The sequence below is a fragment of the Chamaea fasciata genome, unplaced genomic scaffold (genome assembly GCF_029207755.1).
Source record: "Chamaea fasciata isolate MVZ Bird 193981 ecotype frontalis unplaced genomic scaffold, bChaFas1.0.hap1 SCAF_22, whole genome shotgun sequence".
Lineage (NCBI taxonomy): Eukaryota > Metazoa > Chordata > Aves > Passeriformes > Sylviidae > Chamaea > Chamaea fasciata.
This window is the reverse complement of record NW_027094107.1, coordinates 4,299,324-4,318,350: the sequence shown is the minus strand read 5'-3', so window position 1 is coordinate 4,318,350 and position 19,027 is coordinate 4,299,324. Positions and strand designations below refer to the sequence as shown.

Here is a 19,027-nt window from a genome sequence, read left to right as displayed (position 1 = left end):
CCTCTGCTTCAGGGGACATGTTTAGGGCTGTTGGCAAGGAGAACCATAAGGGAACTCAACTGCAAAGGTGTCCCTGGCATGGGAGGGAGTGAGTGACCTGTGGCTGGCCTCTGGCTACTCGAGGATTCACAGCCAGCAGGAGGGCAAGGATGCTGCTCTTCACAGAAACATCACTGGGATAGTGCCCTGGTCCTGTTCCCCACACCTCTGAGGCACCCAGGACACAGGAGAGCAGACTCACAGGCAGGCAGGACAAGCTGTTAAGCCTTACGCTGCAACCCCCTCTGCCCTGTGCTGCTGCAGCACAAAGGATTTTTGTGCTCACCCACTGCCAGTGACCTTCCTGGCAGTTGACTCAGACCAGAGGGTTTTGTCTCTCCGAGAACAGCAGCCTGGATCCAGGGATGCCTGTGCTGCTGCCAGTCCAAGCCTGGAAGCCCAGCGGCCCCTGCACTGCAGTGGCCATCCAGTGACGAGGCTGAGCCATTCACAGGGCCAGCCCTGCCCGGAACAGAACGGCCGGGGAGAGGGGACTCCGGAAGCCTCCTCCGCAGTCCTCCTGACAGTGGAGATGTTTCAGTGATGGCTCAAGCTTGATTTCGTCCATCGTACCGATACAGACTGGTGGGCTGCGAGTTCTCTGACCCTAGCAGGGTGCCAGCAGCTGCGTCACCCCAAGCCCCGCCACCCGCATGCTGGCTCAGTCGTCCCATCTCATCAGCTTGTCTGCGTTAGGCGTGCCCACGTCTTTGACCTCTTCGCTGCAACTTCACACACCGATTAACTTCACAATTAGCGCCATTAACAAAGAGCCCGCTTCTGTCCCACGTGGTCGCGGGCGGGGCACTTTTCTGAGAACTGGAGGCAGTGCCGGCCACTGCTGATCAGCACAGCCTGTCCTTGACCGATGGCTTTTGCAGTTTAGCTTAAGCCAACAGGCGAAGGGGCTGCCCGCGCTCCTGCCCACCCCTGGGGCCTCTACTCCTCCCGGCCAACTCCCCGCCAGGACAGCGGGCGGGCACCGTGCTGGACAGCAACGTGCCGTGTTCCTCCTCCTCTTTCCTGTTGGCTTTTTTCTCCATTTTCACTACACTTTCGAGGTATTCCCACGCCGAGCCCCGCCGGTGCTGCCGCGGGCAGGTGCGGCCCCGCCGCCCCCGGCCCGGGCCCGCAGCGCCACCTGGTGCCACGGCCGGCGACCCCCCCCCGCCGCCCGGCCCGAGCCCCCCGGCCGCCCCGAGCCTGGCTCCCAGCGCCTCACAGTGACCCCTGTCCTGGCTCCCAGCGCCTCCCAGTCACCCCTGTCCTGGCTCCCAGTGATCCCCAGCGACCTCCCGCCTGGCTCCCAGCGCCCCCCAGTCACGCTGTCCTGGCTCCCAGTGATCCCCAGTGACCTCCCGCCTGGCTCCCAGCGCCCCCCAGTCAGACCCACAGACTGGCTCCCAGGCACCCCTCTCCCGTGCCAACCTCCCATCGTGCCTGGTCCCACTCAGCTCAGCGCACCCCAGTGCTCACCAGTCTGCCCTCCTCTTGATCTCCCCAGTGGCCCCCACCCAGCCTGATCCCGCCAGCCTGGCCCCATTAACTCCTTGCCCACAGTGTCCCCCGGTATTGCCCCGCTACCCCCCAGAACCCGTCCAGGGTGCGGGGCCTGGGCGGTTCTGACGCTCTCGCTCCTCGCCGGCCACTGCTGACTCAGGCGGCGGCGGCGGCTTATCGGAGGTAAGTTTGGCCCCGATAACCCCGAGCCGTCCTGCACCACCGGCCCCCGGTATCTCACGGCCCCCCGCCCCGCAGCGGGGGCACCCCAGGCGCTCCACAGTGCCACCCTGCCGTCCCCACGTGGGACACACCGGCACCATTGTCACCCTCATGCGAGGGCTCCTGCAGCCCAGCCCAGGGGCCCGGGATGAGCCGCAGGATCGCTATGTCCCACACGGGGTGCCGGGCGGCGGGACCTTGAAGCGGGCCAGCCGAGTTGAGTTAATCGTTGACAGGCTGTTTGCTTTTTCCCGGCAGCACTCTTTTACACATTAAATCTGGGTATTGGTGGCTCCCCAGGGACCAGCCGGCAACCTGCAGCAGCAAATCAAAGTGCTCCAGGAGCTGGGGGTATACCCAGAGTCATCCCCCGGGTGGAAAGCAGGGTTCCGCCACGGTGCATGTGCCCGGCTTGCAAAGGAATGCAGCGGGGAGGATGCTCACAGCAGGGGAGTGGGGCCACGGGGACCAGAAATCGCCCCGGGACTGGCCCCATTCTGGGGGACTGGCCCTGCCCCGATGCTGCAGTAGCCCCAGGGCTGGCCCCGGGGGATGCTCAGCCGCGGTGGTGGATGTGGGTGGGTGTGAACTAGGCTGGACACACCTGCGGTGTTTACTTGGCGAGTCGTGGAAGGAGCAAGGCTGTTTGGGAGGGGGTGGGTGAAGTTCCTGCAGGGCAGTATAAAGTCCAGCTGCGCTGGAGGCTGCTGCAATCCCAAAGAGCATTGATTGTCCCGGTGATTGAGGTGAGAGCCTGGAGGGCACAGCACCGTTGCGGGGGTGGCCGCACGTCCCCCAGCTGGGGACCACCAGGGCGGGGGGCAGAGTGGGGGCCACAACCGGGCTCGGCCCTGGGCCTGGGACAGGAGAGCCGGCAGTGCTGGCCCTCATGGCGGGAGTGGGGAGAGAGGGGCAGCGTGGGCACAAGCCGCGTCCTCACAGCTTTGCTGGACGGGCTTTGGCCGCCACCGTTTGCACAGCTCCGGGTGCTCGCACCTTGGGCTGAGGGGGGGAGGTGGCATTTGGGATGGCACTAATTGCCCTGCCAACCTACAGGCACCCATCTGGTAGGGTTTACTGGGTGTGCTGCTCCACACCTGAGGCTGGGGACAGAACCCAAGGGACATGGCGCTGTCCTTTTGAGATGGGGCACAGTGTGACGGTGTGGCTGGGACTCCAGCCCTGAGGGGCCCGGGGGCTGTGCGAGCACATGGATTGTTGTCCCCACCAGCATGTCCGAGCAGTAGGGGAGAGTCAGTGAGTCCATCTCGGGGGAGGAGCGCTGCCCCAAGCGCACAGCCAGCGTCAGTCCCTCCTCCGGACCTTCTCCCACGTCTCCAGCGGCACACGTGGGGCAGCTCCGGTGCCCTCTCAGACGCTGCTGCTGCTGCTGGCACCACAGCCTTGAGGAGATGGCAGGAGTCACAGCAGCGGTACCCAGTGCCACCCAGCCCCACGGCGGTCCATCAGTCCTTAATGCCAGACCCCTGCTCCAGTGCCCTGTGCCGGCCATGCGGGGTGGGCACGCAGCTGGGCTCGGCTCGGCCGTGCTTCCTGGGAAAGGGGCCTCCAGACGCCCTGGGTGACACGGCGATGTGTGTGGCGTGGGTGCCGCCGGGCAGAGCCCCGAGCACCCCGCGGCTGGGGGGGCCGTGGTCGGTGCGGGGCGTGGCGGGGAGGTGGGAGTGGGTGCAGGGCCGAGCAGCGGGAATGCTGCACACAGGCACTTTGTTTGGCCAGGGTGGGCGGAAGTCAGGGCGTTAGATCTGAATGCTAAAGTGTGTTGTTCAGGGGCCGATAAAGGCCCCATTGTATGTAAATAGTTTATAAAGCAGCATATGACTTCCAGTGCAGGGCAGTGGCAGAGAGAGACGAGGGCAGGCGGAGCAGAGCTCTCCTGCGGGAGGCATGAGACCTTAGAGGGGCCACTGGGGGCAGCTTGCGAGGACCCTTCCTCACCGGCAGGTACGCGTCACCTGGATCCTCCACACTGGGGGGTGGCTGGTCCCAGCCACAGACTCATCTGGGAGTGGGAAGCAGCTCCTGGGGCTGCTCAGTGACAGTGGGTGGCTCTGGTGGGGCGGGGGTCTGTGCTTGGGAGTGGGGTCGTCCTGTGTTCCCTGGGCAAGGATGGCTCTGGGAGAGTGGCAGTGCAGGGCTGCACAGGGGGAGCCCAGCTCAGGGCTCCCTGGCCGTGCTCCTGCAGTTAATGGGAGGACAAAGGGAGGCATTGGTGCGGTGGAGCCCAGGAAGCTCCTTGGGACCATTCCTAGCCAAAGAGCTCAGCACTGGGTACTGAGTGTCCCTGCGGAGGTGTGGGAGCTTCACCCCCATTCTCTGTGGCAGCAGGATTCCTGTGCCAGTGTGGGGTGGCTGGACTAGAGCATCTGGCACTGCTGGGGTAGCCAGTCTCCTGCCTGCTATGGGTGGCCAAAATGCTGCCTTGAGCCGTGTTAGGAGCAGAAGCCATGCTGCCATCCTCCTGTCTGTCCATCTTCCTGTCTGTCGATTCTGCTCCACCTGCCAGGGCTACCACCCAGTTGCTCCGAAGTCCCTCCTGGGGCTGTTGCCACTGGAGCCAGGACCTGCTGGCTTTCAGCCAGGGGTCCTTCCTGCTCTTAACACCCTCTCACCGCTTTCTCCTGCAGACGTGAGAAACGATGAATTGGGCCGGCCTGTACACGGTGCTGAGCGGGGTGAACCGCCACTCCACGGCCATCGGGCGCATCTGGCTCTCCGTCATCTTCATCTTCCGGATAATGGTGTTGGTGGTGGCAGCCGAGAGCGTCTGGGGGGATGAGAAATCTGCCTTCACCTGCAACACCCAGCAGCCTGGCTGCAACAGCGTCTGCTATGACCACTTCTTCCCCATCTCCCACATCCGTCTGTGGGCGCTGCAGCTCATCCTCGTCACCACACCAGCCCTTCTCGTGGCTATGCACGTGGCCTACCAGCAGCACCAGGAGAAGAAGCTGCTGGTGCTGACAGGGCATGCGGATCCCAAGCACATGGAAGAGGTCAAGAAGCACAAGATGCGCATAGCGGGTTCGCTGTGGTGGACATACGTCTGCAGCGTGGTCTTCAGGCTGCTCTTCGAGGCCGTGTTCATGTACATCTTCTACATGCTCTACCCAGGCTACCAGATGATGCGGCTGGTCAAGTGCGAGGCTTACCCCTGCCCCAACACTGTCGACTGCTTCATCTCCCGGCCCACTGAGAAGACCATCTTCACTGTCTTCATGCTGGTCACCTCCAGTGTCTGCATCGTCCTCAACATGGCAGAGCTGGTCTACCTGGTGGTGCGGGCCTGTGCCCGCCGAGGCCAGCACCACTCCAACCCCACGTCGGGGAAGGGCTCCTTCTATGGGCACAAGCATTCCTCTGAGTACAAGCAGAACGAGATCAACCAGCTGCTGACAGAGCAGGACGGTTCCCTCAAGGACATGCTGCGCCGCAACTCTGGGCTGCAGGAGAAGGGTGACCGCTGCTCTGCCTGCTAGGGCCACCACTGCAGGGGCCCTGGCCCCACAGTTGCCCTATGGGCCTGTTACTGTCCCAAGGATAGCATCCCTCAGGCTCTCCTAGATGGCCAGGAGGGCATCTTGGGCCATTAAATCTCCATTCTCAGGTGCTGCCTCCCTCCTTTCTGCTCTGGCTGGGATATGCCGGGAGCTGGGGTGCCAGTGTGGGGTGTCCATCCCTGCACCCAAGCCCTGGTGGGTGCCATGAGGGGCTGTGGGGGCTGCAGTGCCAGGGCTGAGCTGGGGCTGTGGCTGTGTTGCCCGGCAGCCAGCAGCGACCAGTGACCCCTGGGTGGCATTGATCAGTGTCCAAGGGCTTGCACTCCCCCAGCACCAGCCCCTGCAGCCCCGAATATAATTAGAAAAGTGCCCAGACCAAAAATAGAGGGGAAAAGTTTCCCCAGTGGCTGTTTCATGTGCCAGTCACAATGAAAGCCAATGGGGCACGCAGCTGCCTCATGCCCCAATAACCCCACGCCGCCGTTGGGTGACCGGACGGACGGAGCAGGCAGACCTGTCCGCACCCCACGGAGGAGCTGGGGACCAGCTGCTGGGAAGGGGCCTCGCAGCATCATCCCCCATCACCCCACTGACAGGAGGGGACGGCGCGGGAGCACCGGGCTCTGCCCCACACACCGTCTACGGTGAGAGGTCCCCATGCCGGATTGCCACCGCGGTTGTTCCCGTGGTGCTCCCAGCTCTTTGCTGGAGGCCTTTGCTCCCCCTGCCCTCCTTGTGACAGGTTAGGGCGTCCCCTGGGACAGCCTTGGCTTGGGTCTGTGCACACCTGCTTCACCAGGGAGTGGGGTGGCATTTTGGCGGGTTGTGGGGTGGCTGTGTCTGGAGGGTGGCTGTCTTGCAGGGCACCGCAGGCACGTGCCATGGGGGACTGGAGCCTGCTGGGCCGGCTGCTGGAGAATGCCCAGGAGCACTCCACGGTGGTGGGCAAGGTCTGGCTCACCGTCCTCTTCGTCTTCCGCATCCTGGTGCTGGGGGCAGCCGCGGAGCGGGTCTGGGGTGACGAGCTGTCTGGCTTCTCCTGTGACACGCAGCAGCCCGGCTGCCAAAATGCCTGCTATGACAGCACCTTCCCCATCTCCCACCTCCGCTTCTGGGTCCTGCAGATCATCTTTGTCTCCACCCCCAGCCTTGTGTATCTGGGCCACATCCTGCACCTGGTGCACCTGGAGGAGAAGGCACAGCAGCAAGCGGCAGCACGGGCGGGCAGCGGGGCCAGGCGGCCGCGCCCCAGGCAGCCCCAGCTCCCTGCAGGGAGCACGAGGGCACGGGTGTGCATGCGGGGGGCCATCCTGAGGACCTACATCTGCAACATTGTCTTCAAGGCTCTCCTGGAAGTAGGCTTCATTGTGGGCCAGTACGCCTTGTATGGGTTCCAGCTGAAGCCCCTCTACACCTGCAGCCGCTGGCCCTGCCCCAACACGGTCAACTGCTACATCTCCCGGCCCACTGAGAAGACCATCTTCATCCTCTTCATGCTGGGGGTGGCCTGCGTGTCCCTGCTGCTCAACCTGGTGGAGATCTACCACCTGGGTCTCACCAAGTGCCGTCGGGGGCCAGGCCCCAAGTCCCGCATCCTAACCGCTCCTGGTGGGCCTGTAGGGCCTGGCAGCACCTATGTCACTCTGCCCAGGGGTGGCAGCCCCCTGCCTGCTGGCAGACCCCCCCATGGGCTGGCACCTCTGAAGAAGGCGGGTGCATGGCTAGGGGTGGCTGGTGGGTCCCACAGGGACATGCGAACGGCGGACCTGGCAGTGTAAGTGTGGCCTGCTGGGATGGTCAGGGCTGGACAGTGCATGGGTGGTCACAGTGGTGGTTGTGTCTCCATGGAGCCCATGGCCAGTGTGAGAGCTGGGCACAGCCCTGGGGACACTGCTCAGCTGCTCCTGGCACTCCTGGGAGCAGCAGGGCTGAGAGGAGAGCTTGGAAGGGGGAAAAAAAATAAAACGTACTGCACCTCACTTGACTCCTGCTCTGCTCACAGGCACTATGGCATTGCTCTCCAGCTGCTCCATCCTATGGACACCCTGCATGGCCAGGGCAGGGCCACTGCTGGGTTGGGTGGGGCAGCAGCACTGTGGACTGAGGGCAGGGACAGGCAGGGCATGCCATGCTGGCACCAGTGGCCACTGGGGCAGGGGCCATCACCACGTGCCAGAGCTGGCAGGACAGCAGGGCCCAGGTAACGTAGGAAGTGCAGGCTGGGATGGACAGGAGTGAGGTGCACAGCAGCACAGGGACACGGGCCCTGTTCTCCTACAATGCTCACCCTGCCCAGGGGGAAAAACCAGGGGCTGCCAAAGTTTTCCACATCTTTATTTGAAATGAATAGTTTCCAGAGACACAGGGTTAGTCCTACCGCCCTGGCATCACTACAACAAGACTGGTGAGCAGCTCACTCTCCACATGGACACAGAGAACAGATGGCCCCAGGCCAGGGCCCAGAACAATATATACAGGCTCAACAGGAGACCCATGTACAGCTCAAGAAAACCGACCAGAACACGAGAAGGGGCAGGAGGCAGAACGGAGTGGCACAGCTGGAGCCAGACTTGCCCTGGGCAGGGTGCTGGCAGCCTGTGGCTGTGGAAGGGAGGGAGAGGCCAGGCAGGGCTCCCTGCTTCTGCCAGCAAATGCCTGGGCCCCTGGCTGGAGTGGAGGTTCCCACTGATGGCACCTTGCACAGGGGATGGTGGGACAGGGAACAGTGGAAAGAGGGGCAGCACTAGCACAGATTCATCCCCATCAGTTTTCAGCAGGCTCAGCAAACATTGACCAAAGAGAGGGAGGCATCCTGGCTGCACACAAGGGAGGCATCCCTGCAGCAAGGCCGGATCTCTGCCCACAAATTCCAGTGCGAGCTCCATCCACTCCCTGCAACCAACCCAAATCTCTCCCACCCCAGGACAAAAGTTCTGACCCAAGAGCTCTCAGGCTGCCTGTGGCCCATGCCCACTGGTTTGAAAAGACAATCCTGCCCCAGCAGCAGAGCTAGTGTTCCTGCCTTGATGCCTCCAGCCTTGTGAGGGAATGCTAAAGGAAGAGGGAAGTAAAAGCTTTGAGGGCCACTGGTCCAATGGTGCATTGCATCTTGTGCAATTCCTGCTCTGGGGCACGGGGAGAGAGGGGTAGGGGCAAGGGTAGGGGTAGGGGAGGGACAGGGCTGGGCAAGGGGAGCTGCCCCAGGGACTCTGCCACTCCTGTGCCATGGGAACAGGCCCTGGGGAAGATGGCTCACCCAGCAGCCAAAACTGGAGACAGCTGAGTGTGGGGGCCACGTACGTAGGGGATGCCTGTAACGAGCAGGGTGGGAGGTCCAAGTCTGGTAATGATGCAGGGACAGCAGTGCTGCAGCACCATCCCCTCCTATGCTGCATGGCCCCTGCCCTGCAATGGGAAGCAGCAAGATGAGGCGTCCAGGGCTGGAGTGCAGTCAGTCCAGCAGCACCTCGCCCTTAGTCCACGTCATCCTCCAGGCTGTTGAGCCGACTGTGCTCCTCATAGATCTCCCTGACGGCCAGGATGCGGTTCAGCATGCTCTCCAGCATGCTGCGGTCCATGGGGATCACCGAGTACCACAGCGGCGACTCGGCGATGCACGACCGCTCGGGCTGCAGGTAGAACACGTCGTTGCGGTTCCGCAGGCTCTCGGGGCTGTGGAGAGAGAGCAGGGTGAGACATCACCTGGGACATCAGCTTCAGGGGCTCAGACAGCCTGATGTGTTTAGCAAGGGGCCTTCACAGCTCGTCACAGCCTATCATCATTCAGTAGGATAAGGACACTAACTCAGCCTACAGCTCCTTGTTCAAGGCTAAAACCCCCTAACCACCCAAGCACCGAACTCCTACTGCACATTCCTGCCAGTCTGGAGAAGGGCAAGAAGTGGAAGAGGCCAGAGGGAAGCATTCTCTCAAACTTAGTCTTTCAAACAGAGCCTGGGCAAGACTGCATGCTCATGTACAAATGTCTGGAGAGCAGCAGTCACTCCACAGGGTTCCATCAAAACTAAGCAGTAGCCCCAAAATGGCACATGCCTCTACTCCAGAGAAAGCCTCACCATTTGGAGAGATAAAACTCATAAAACTTGACTGGGCATCGGAGGGGATTCATCCTGTTCTCCCGCTGCTCCAGCATCGGCACCTCCTCATCACGCTTCCGTTTTCCAGAGCCGCCATCTGCAGAAAGGGAGAGAGCTGGATCATGGCTGGATCCTGATGGGGGGATGCAGGGGGAGGAACAGAGATGTCCCCCCAGACCCACCTCGGCTTTTCTTCTGCTTGGCAGGAGCGTAGTAGCGGATGCTCACCACCTTTGTCATGCCACGGGCCGTGGTGCACTTGCGGGACTGGCGCACCACGTTGGTGAAGGAGAGCTGCATGTGCTCCTCTGCTGTCTGCAGCCCGAAGAATTTAGTGTTGAAGAACATGAGGGTGTTGAGAAGCACAAAGGGTGAGTAAACACCCAGCTGTTTGCACTCCCAGAGGTGCTCCTCCTCGACACGGGTGAAAACTGTGTCTGCAACACACGGAGGGAGAACCAGGTTACAGCAGCAGTGGCTTTGTGGCAATCCCATCACCCTGCCCAGGAAAACTCACTGCAAAAGACTGATCTCTTTTTTCACAAGGTTGTTTCTCCAGAGCCACCAGCAGAGCTACAGCTCAGCCCAGCCATAAGCCTCTCCAGATCACAGCCAAACCACAGGTGAGAACCCAAATAAATCCTAACTGCTCATCACTACAGATGGCTAAAAAGCGAACTCCAGGTCACTGCCCCACCACACTCAGTGAGAGATTAAGGAGAAGCAGTAGGCAGGAGAGATCTGGCCAGCTCCTGCCTAGATACACTGCTATGGAGTCAAATGGCTCTGCCTAGGATAGTCAATCTGCAGAGATGAGGCTGCATCTAAGAACTAACTACTGACAAGACACAGCAGGGAAGGCAGCCCAGATCACAGCATCATGAAAAGCCTCTGCAGAGCTCTGAGTTAAGTCCATTCACAAGGCAGCAGCACAGCAACACTGGCCAAGGCCTAGCACCCTGTGCAGGGCTCATCCATGCGCTGGGAACACAAACACATGCACCAGTGTGCCTCCTGGCTCGGCATCCTCCTTTGCCAAAGGCTGGAGACATCAGTGTGAAGGGTTTTAAAGATTCAAGTTGTCCCAGGATACAACGCACACATGCTCTGCTCACAGCTACCCTGACTGTGGGCAACAGAAGTTGCTGAAGCGTAAACCACGCTGGCTCTGCAGTTGGTTTGGGTCAGTATGACCTCAACACACAGCAGGACTGTGCTGCCTGTGCCAGGGTTGAAGCTGGGGGAGCACAATCAGGCCAGAGGATCCAAGGCTACAAGCACAAACTGGATATACTTGGGGACTGAAGGTACTCTGAAGACACGTACTATTTGGTAAGACTGTGGGCTGCCAGCCGCTCAGGGACTTGTTCAGCTCCTGCACGAATGTCAAGTAGTAAAGGTCTGTAAATATATTCACCATACGATTGTTCTCGAGCAGGTACTAGAAAGGACAGAACACACAGTCAAGAGAAACACAGCAGCACCTGAAGGCAAACCCTCCCCAGAGAGCCCAGGGCACACATGTAGAGCACCCCTCCTTGCACCACTAGAGCTGCTGGGCAGACTTCTGAGAGCTGCAAGGAAAACCCTGGGGCATGGCAAAGCAGACTTGGTGTTGAAAAAGGGCCTGAGCTTGGGGAGTTCCCCCAGCCCTCCTTAGAGATGTGCAAGAAGAGTGCAAGGCTGGGGAACAGTTGCCACCCTACCCTCTGAGTTTGGGAACAAAGACCAAACCAGGTGGGACGCTGTCCTGGGCTGAGGCACTGAAGGAGAGTCCAGCCAGCCTCTCTGCGTCCCCAGAAGGCACAATGAAGGGTAAAAGCTCCCCTCACCAGATCTGACCCCCAAGTCTGGCTGTAGAGGACTTGAGGGCAGCAAGGCCTCTCTCACCTGCTGGATGCCAAGGCAGAGGTAATAGATGCTGTCCGGTTCATAGCGCTCCCCATTGGGCCGCGTTATCTCCTTGACAAACTGGGCCAGGCCGTAGTTGAGCTCAGCTGCTGAGCAGGCTAAGATATCTTCCTTGATCCTCATGGGCTTGGCTGCAGAGACAAGCACAGCAGCCTCAGACAACAGGCTACAAGGTCAGGAACACCTCAACACCCCAAGCTCCAGCTTCTGGGAGGTTTCTGCCACTCCACTGCATCCAGACAAGGCACTTACGGCCAAAGCGTAGCTCCTCTCCCTTGCTGGTTTCTCCCCCTGCATACTTGGCTTGTACCCAGGACTTCCAGGCATTCACACCATATGAGTAGTTGAGCACTGTACAGCTGGGCTGGCTGCTCATCGAGTCCCGGGAACAGCTTTCAGAGAGCACCAGGCGCTTCTGCCCCTGCAGAGAGGTGTTCTGTGAGACTGGGCACCTACCTGGGACAGGTCCTGGCCACCCCTCACACCTGCTGACTGTCAGCTCCCTACAGTGTGCCATGGCAGCAGGCACCGTTCTGCTGGCAGCCAAGTCAACAAAACTTATTAGTTACGAGGGTCACAGGCAGGAAAGAGACCAGCTGTCACATGACTTGTAGCATTCAAAGCTCCTCCGAAGTGACAAGCAAGTATTTTCATTCAAGGAGTGGCCCAAAGGCCAACCATGCCCTGAAAGGAGAGGGCACAACCTCCCCAGCACACCAAAGACTCCGGCACACTTCACCTCGTACATCCCAGGTGGCAGCTCCCACTCCAGACCCGAAGGGCTTTAAGCAGGGAGTACCCACAGAGAACTCACCTTCCGGACAGCTCGAGGCAGATCCTGCTCTGTGGACACATCATCTGGTCCCACCAGCCCACAGTCAAAGAGGAAATCCACACTGGGGTTGATGTCTAGAGGGTCTGAAAGGAAACACAGGCAGAAAGGCTCAGTTGAGACTTCTCATCCTGCCCCCTGTGCTGGTCTGATTTTGACAGCAAAATAAAGAGGGAACACTTCACATCCTCTACCATTGCCTGGCATGAACTTTTAGCCACAGCCCAAAAAAGGAAATAAGGCTCCAGCAGACAGTGCTGAAATTTCAGAGAATATCGAGAACCCCACGTTTTCCTTTATGACAGTTTTTTTTTTTTTTTTTTTTTGGTTTATTTTTTAAACCTGAGGAACATTCCTCATTCCCTGGTGCCAGGCCAGTACTGTGTCCTGGCCAGCCTGGCACAGGCATCTCAATTCTGTTGTTTGCTAGTAGCATTAGCACTGTTGCGCTCCTGCAAGTCTCTGCCTCTTTTTCCACCCTCTACTAACAGACACTCAGCAATTCTGCCATTTCTCAGGATGCCATGCCTGTCTAGGTTTCTCGTCTTGCTGGATCCTCTGGAATCATCATTCCACACCAGTGCTGCTGCCCTGCTCTTTGTGCTGTTAAAATCAGCTTCTCATTCCCCCTTCTCTGGGTCTTATGTTCACAACAGGTAAGTTTAGTCTGGACAAGCACACACTCCTTCGGAAGTGGTGGTCTCCCCACCCCTGCTGCATGGGGAGGTAAGTGCACACAGCTGAGGGCAGTGGGAAGACCCTCAGCAGCCCTGCACACCCGTGTCACCCAGCTCTTACTCTTAGGGAAGTCAGCCTCCAGGTCCTGGCCCGGCTCATCGAGGACATTTGCCATCTTCACAGCCATAGCCAACACATCATCCCGTGCTGGTCCAAACAGATCACAGTCCTCCAGGAGACCCTCTGCACTCTGGTTGCTCACCAGGTCTGAAATGAAAAAGTTTATCGTAAACACAACTTTCTTGAACGTTTTTTGTCTGTTTTCCCGGTGATAGCTGGAAAATGAAGTTGGGGCCCCTGTGCTCAGAGCAGCCCCATGACACCCGAGCTGTCCAGCTTTCCCTGGACAGCAAGACACTGGAAGGCTGTTGTCTTCCCAGCCACAACCCCCATCACTGTGATTTGTAGGAATGCAGCCCCCAAGTAAAAAATCCTGCAAGACCAGGGCTGCATGTAGCTATCTTTTGTAGCATGGAAGCTGCTTTAGGGAAGAATCTGAACAGCCACCTGAATAAACTAAGAGAGCTGCACATGTGCCACAAGACTGGCAACCCCAAACGGGACAGTGGCAGACACTGCTCCCTGCTGCAGTTCTTTCCTTCTGGCACCTCCTCAGCAGAAGCTGAGGACTTGCTCTTCCCTGCTTCCTTTTCAAAGGCTTTGGGAGAGCCACAATCCCAGCACGTGTTTTAGCTCCAAGAGCTGGAGCCCTCTTGATCCCAGCTGTTGGACCAGACCAAGCCATGGCAGAACCTACCACACAGGTCTGAGGAGGCCTTGTCCAGTTCCTCAGCCTCTGCAATCATCTCAGCCATGGCCAGGATGTCAGCTTCTAGGGGATTGGAGGGGATCTTCACCTTCAGCTCCTCAATTGTCTCCACAATCTTCTCTGTGCTCTCCAGTGTGGTGGGCAGGAACATTGGCACAGGCACCTGTGGACAGCAGCACACCAGGCAGAAAACTGACACTCAGTAGACTGACACAAAAGCAGAGGCAGGAGAAGAGCATGAACAGAGAAGCAGGGAGACTTCAGCAAGGCAGGATCACAACAGTAGGAGAATAGGAGCAGGTGAAGCTGTTGCTTACCGGGACAGGCATGGAGAAAGGCACAGGTACTTTCTGGCAGTACATATGCATAGGCACAGGCACGAAGATCGGGACGGGGATTGGCAACACAACCAGCTGGGGCTTCCAGTCAGCCTCTGACAAGAGCAAAAATACATCAGTGACCTTAATCCCAGAAGCTCTTCCACCCAGCTCTGCTGCAGGCTGCCATGCCCCCAGCCATCGAGCATCACAGCCCTTTCAGCCACCAGCTTCTAGGACTCAGGGGCAGAGCTGGAAGAGCAGCAAGTCAAGGCCAGCAACAAGAGAGGCTTGCCTTAGCCTGAAGTACAAATCTTGCTCTTACATAGCCCTGCTAAGAGGTCTAATTGCCTTGCATATGCTGCAGACCACACACACACCCAACAGGAACCAGAATGGAACTTGTTTAGCAGACAGCCCTCAGACAAGCTAATGATCTCCAGAGGAACAGAAGCTGTCCCACAAGAGGTAGGGTCATGCTACAGAGCTCTCTGCATCTCCCCTTTTGTTGGTGATGCTGCTGCTTTCCCTACCCCAAGCCCTCCACCTGCACAGAGACTCCTCAGCACAGTGCCAAACATCCAGCCCAGTCTGTGCAGCATTTCAGGCCGGATTCACAGCTAGTCTGGAGCAGGGATGTGCCACTTCCCTTTCCAAAATGCCCCTGTAATCCTACAGTTAAGTCTTGTTTTCCTACCTGTCTGACATCCCTTGGACTTCATTTCAAACTTGCAGGAGACACCCCTGTTCTGCATCAGTGGTTTACACATGGCAGCTTTGTTTTTCCGAGGGGTGGCTGGAACCAGAGGTGGGGCGGGCGGCGGCACAGCTGGAGACGCTTGGGCTGAGGAGGCCTTTGCTGACAGCTGGGGAAATGCAGAAAGCAGGAGGTTGGTGTCCACCTAAGGCAGCACAGTCTCTTCCCTACTACAGGGGCAGATGGAATGACTCCCAAAGCACCTCCTGGAGCCTGGCAGCCCCCAACACATGTACACTCCCATGGTCAGGCCATGATGAAGGACTGCCAAGCTGTTCCTGGCAGGCAGCAAGCCTGTGTGCTGCCTCTGCTGTGCCAGGAGCCCAGCAATGGTGGCTTCCTGTCCCATGGGGTAGAGGGGAACAGTGGGACAGCAACTATATCCAGGCACAGGAAAGCACTGTGCAGAGAGGAGTCAGTGCCACAGAGTCAGGATATTCTGGAGTTCATCACTGATTCCTGGGGAACAATTATTCTTCCCCCTTGCAGGAGATATGTTGATGCTGCCTTCCTAGGAGTTCTTTTTATCTCCCACTACCCAGACATCTCAAAATGCATTGGTTGTAGAAGAACGAAATCTCCCTGAGCAATGGCAGAACTGTCCTCTCTTTGGGGACAGCCCCTTAGTCCTGCAAACTCCTACCTCCAATGGGTCTTACCATGTTAGTTTCTGCCTTCTGTGGGGAAGGGACAGCTGGTTTTGGCTCTGAAGTCTGACCTGTAAGAGAAAGCAACAACTCTTAAGTCCAAGAGCTCCTGGGCCAACATGTCCCACTGCTGGGACTGGAAGTGCAAGCAGCCAGAGAGCAGGGACAGGCTCCCCAGAAACTGCTCCTGGCCACTCCAGGAACAGTTAATGTTTCCACAATCTCTAGCCCTAACACTTCAGAAGACACTACAACTCCAAAATCAAGTTATTCCCATGTCATTTTGTGCTCACTTACAGTCCACCCCTTCCCCATCACAGCAGGTCAGGAGAAATCCCAGCCCCTTGTAGAGAGAGGAATCCAGGGCTCTAATCCCAGCTCTGCCTATTGGCTTGCTGTACCGAGCCATGGCCCCTCCCTGTGCCTCCATATCCCTGCAACAAATATCTTGGCAAAGTGCTTCGAGATCCCTAGGAAGAAGGTGACAGAGCTAGTAGCAGCAATATGAGAAATCCCAGAAAGCAGAGAGACAGCTTTGCCCCAGCCCTGGGGATGCAGTCCATTCCCCTAAGGAAAGAGAGGATCACCTGCAGGTAAGAGGCGCACGTGGCAGACGCTGGTCTCAGGTAGGGACAGTATCACCCTGCCTTGGATGATAATTCCAGCTCATGTGCTCTGCAGAAAACCTGCACCCATGTCAAAGGCTGGTGAGCTAACAGAGCACCTTCATCCCAGTCTCCAGTGGTCCCTGGTTACCATGTGACTGGCAAAAGGAACTGCCTTCTACCGGTGGGCCATGCATGAAGGAGACCCCTGCAAGGACAGCAGCAAGTCCCAGCACCCAAAGGCAGTTGGCATGTCCATTCACAACTCCTGTACACAGACAGGTCCTTCAGGAAACACCCAGATTCCTAAAGGTCCAACACAGGGACATTCACACTGTGAAGACTTCCTCTGACCTGAGGAAATGCAGGATAACTCTTGTACAATTTGAGGCCCATCAGGTTCCACTTGCTGACCACCACAGGGGGCAACAGATAAATCCCATTTGGAGGAAGCTCCCTAGTCTGCAGCTAAGCATTCAGCCATAGGATCTGCAGCAGGCTCAGGGGCCAAGAACTCACCCTGACAACCCAAACAGGATGGGAAGCAGGTCCAGGCAGGAAACACCAATGGCCTGGATGAGGAAAGACAAGCTATGGCACATGAGCATAATTTCTGCTGCGGCAGAATCTAAAGCAAACATGACTGCCCCACTGGCCAAAGATTAGGACTAAACAAAACAAGATTCTCGTGCCCTGTGCTATGTGTCCAAGCTTCCAGGAAAGCTGCAGCTTGTTCTTTATTCTCATCCCAACAACAGCAAGGAGCTGTCAAGGCGCTGCCTGCCACAACGGTGACTTCTACTGTCTTCAGCTGGACAACCCAGTGCAGAGCCAGGTCCTCTTGGAAGCCTTTGGGCAGTTTTGAAGCAGAAGCTCCTTAATCCCATACTACATGAACTGTTCCCAGCAAGGGAATGTCTGCTTGTATGATCAGCTACAAGAACTCTCAGGATTACCAGACTGCTACCAGCCACTGGATCACAGGAATTAATGTTTTTAGGGAATCAGTGGCTGCAAGAGAGTAAGCAAGAATAAGCAGCTCTGTCCAAGATGAGCCTGAAATCCAGGTAGGCCCTTGCAAGCTGGCAACACAGCTGTCAGGTCCATAGGAGACTACGCAGAAGCTGGTCCTCCCAAAATCCCCTGCACAGCACAGCTGGGCCGGAAAGCTCTCTGTGTAAGTGGGTCCTGGCTTCAGCATCCTTCCTTTGCAAACTCAGCAGTATGCCACAGTCCTGCGGCAAGGATGTCCACAGCTATCCCATGTCTGGCAGGGGATTGGTGTGCCAGAGCATACAGAGGGCCCAGTTCCACCAGCAGCATCCACTAAGCACAGCAACTGCTGGGGCAGTCTGGAACTCATGCTCAGCTGAGCACTGATGACTGATGATGGGCTTTTCCTTGGCTCCCTTTAGTCTTTAGAGGTTGCACAAAGATGCAGCTGGGGCACAGTGAAGAGTGGTGCCCCACATACCAAGCTGCAGAGTTTTGTGGGGCCTCCAGAGATGTGGTGGAGGAGGCCTGAAACTCTTGTGGTTGGTAGTGGTGGTGAAGGTGCTTCACAGTCTTGTGGTCCACGGCTCCAGGGAGACAACTAAACAGTGTGAAACATGCTTCCCTCTGCAGGCAGAGCTTGCCCACTGTGCCTGTGTCCCAAAAGCCATGTTACACATCTCTCAAAGTGACATGCTTTGACAGCAGAGGACAAATGGAACAGCATGGCTAGGGCTGTGGAATCACATGGTGAGCTACAGGAACCAGCACGTCACACACCTCTTCCCGCCTTGGGCAGCAGAACATTGTGAATCAAACAATTGCCATGGGCACCCCCGTGGCAGCAGAAACCAACAGTTCCTTATCCAGGTCACTCCGGTGTGCTGCCACTTGAACTGTCACCTCACACAGCCTGTTATGGAGCATGGCTCTTGGAAGGCAGGTTGGGCTTCCCCTAACTGGGGGATCCTGCTGCTTCTGGCAGAGCAGCTCTGCTTTGCTGCCTAAGCAGCAACGACATCTGGAGCTTCTCCTGTCCTATGATCAGTGCACTACAGTCAGGGGAGGAACTTCAAGTATCTGGAGATGGAGGATGAGGTCTCTCATGTGAAGAAGGTCCTTGTCTTGGTTTCCCCTCCTTGGCACACCCTAGCCAGGGTTATACACATCATGAAATCCCAGGGAGGCCAGCAAAGCCCTGAACCTGTGATACAGGTATATGTTGAAGCTTGATGCACTGAAGCAAGTCCCACCATAAGCTGCAAGCACTTTAACTATATCCCCAGCTCACCCAGGAGATTGTGGCCTTGCAAAAGACCAAGCAGAATGAGACTGCAGGTGTCCGAGGGCCAAGCGGTGTCTTGTCACTGTCACCAGGTGCACCTTCCATCCTGAGGGATCCCAAAGCACTTTGCAATCTTCCATAAGGAACTGGCTCGAGTTAATGATAGGAAATGGGGCAACAGGCAGCGAAAATCTCCTCTCCAGCTGGAACTCCATGGATGCAGAATGGGGTTATCTGGGACACAGGGTTGGCAACTCCCCAAAGCTGCAGTGAACTTTGGGTAAGTGGTAGGACTCCAATCTAACATCGCCAGACACAGTGCCTCCAGCGGCTCAGTGCTCCCTCAAGACCGTTCTAGGTTCAGCTCTGGCTGAAGGAGAGCCCACCTACAGCATCACCAGCACCACTTCCTGCAGCACCCTTCTTTGTCCTTGAATGTTTCCCATCCAAGCACTGACCTGGCCCAATCCAGATTAGTTTATGAGATCTGAGAAGGTCACAGCTCGGAGGTGGTGTGGGGCTGCAGGTGGATTGTCATGCCAAACCACGCTGTCCCCTAACCCTTTAAATCGAGCTCTCCGCTGGCAACTTGAGGATGTTAAATCCCTGAGTATCCTCGCTAAGAGTGTGAGCTACAGGCAGCACGCTGGCACCGGCTCCTCCCGTCTGGGCCCTGTGTGTCATAGAACCATAGATGTTAGAGATGGAGAAGCCCATTAGGTCCCACTCCGTCCTTTCCCCCCCAGGGGCCAGTGCAGGATTGTTCCCTAGCGTCTCCTCCAGTCCCGGGCAGG

At 57.7% G+C, this 19,027-nt stretch overlaps 3 protein-coding genes across 7 annotated transcripts in view; 2 read left to right on the top strand and 1 right to left on the bottom strand.

The window, feature by feature from the left end:
- Window positions 1-2,426: 2,426 nt before the first annotated feature.
- GJB1 (gap junction protein beta 1) lies at window positions 2,427-5,962 on the top strand. Of its 2 annotated transcripts, XM_066202528.1 has the most exons (3): window positions 2,485-2,507; window positions 3,611-3,726; window positions 4,410-5,962. In XM_066202528.1, the coding sequence occupies exon 3, from the start codon at window positions 4,422-4,424 to the stop codon at window positions 5,259-5,261; it is 840 nt and encodes a 279-aa protein (XP_066058625.1). In that variant the 5' UTR covers window positions 2,485-2,507; window positions 3,611-3,726; window positions 4,410-4,421; the 3' UTR covers window positions 5,262-5,962. The 2 variants fall into 2 exon arrangements, with proteins under 2 accessions (XP_066058626.1, XP_066058625.1); XM_066202529.1 differs by lacking the exon at window positions 3,611-3,726 and having other exon boundaries at window positions 2,427-2,507.
- LOC136300260 (gap junction alpha-3 protein-like) lies at window positions 5,882-7,613 on the top strand. Its single transcript, XM_066202530.1, has one exon. The coding sequence runs from the start codon at window positions 6,164-6,166 to the stop codon at window positions 7,058-7,060; it is 897 nt and encodes a 298-aa protein (XP_066058627.1). The 5' UTR covers window positions 5,882-6,163; the 3' UTR covers window positions 7,061-7,613.
- Window positions 7,601-19,027, bottom strand: part of ZMYM3 (zinc finger MYM-type containing 3) — a 32,761-nt gene continuing 21,334 nt past the window's right edge. For 3 of the 4 annotated variants that reach the window (XM_066202519.1, XM_066202518.1, XM_066202520.1), the window contains 12 exons: window positions 15,363-15,421; window positions 14,644-14,812; window positions 13,947-14,062; window positions 13,618-13,792; window positions 12,921-13,067; window positions 12,105-12,208; window positions 11,543-11,711; window positions 11,270-11,421; window positions 10,706-10,820; window positions 9,562-9,816; window positions 9,359-9,476; window positions 7,601-8,954 (listed from right to left, as the gene is read on the bottom strand). In XM_066202519.1, the coding sequence (XP_066058616.1) occupies window positions 8,756-8,954; window positions 9,359-9,476; window positions 9,562-9,816; window positions 10,706-10,820; window positions 11,270-11,421; window positions 11,543-11,711; window positions 12,105-12,208; window positions 12,921-13,067; window positions 13,618-13,792; window positions 13,947-14,062; window positions 14,644-14,812; window positions 15,363-15,421 (1,778 nt within the window). In that variant the 3' untranslated portion in view covers window positions 7,601-8,755. Of the gene's footprint in view, window positions 8,955-9,358; window positions 9,477-9,561; window positions 9,817-10,705; window positions 10,821-11,269; window positions 11,422-11,542; window positions 11,712-12,104; window positions 12,209-12,920; window positions 13,068-13,617; window positions 13,793-13,946; window positions 14,063-14,643; window positions 14,813-15,362; window positions 15,422-19,027 lie in introns of those variants that run through there. The other variant, XR_010723652.1, reaches the window with a different exon arrangement.

Bases quoted from the DNA above. Each gene is read 5' to 3' on its own strand.
- LOC136300260 (XM_066202530.1), top strand. From the start codon at position 6,164: ATGGGGGACTGGAGCCTGCTGGGCCGGCTGCTGGAGAATGCCCAGGAG.
- GJB1 (XM_066202529.1), top strand. From the start codon at position 4,422: ATGAATTGGGCCGGCCTGTACACGGTGCTGAGCGGGGTGAACCGCCAC.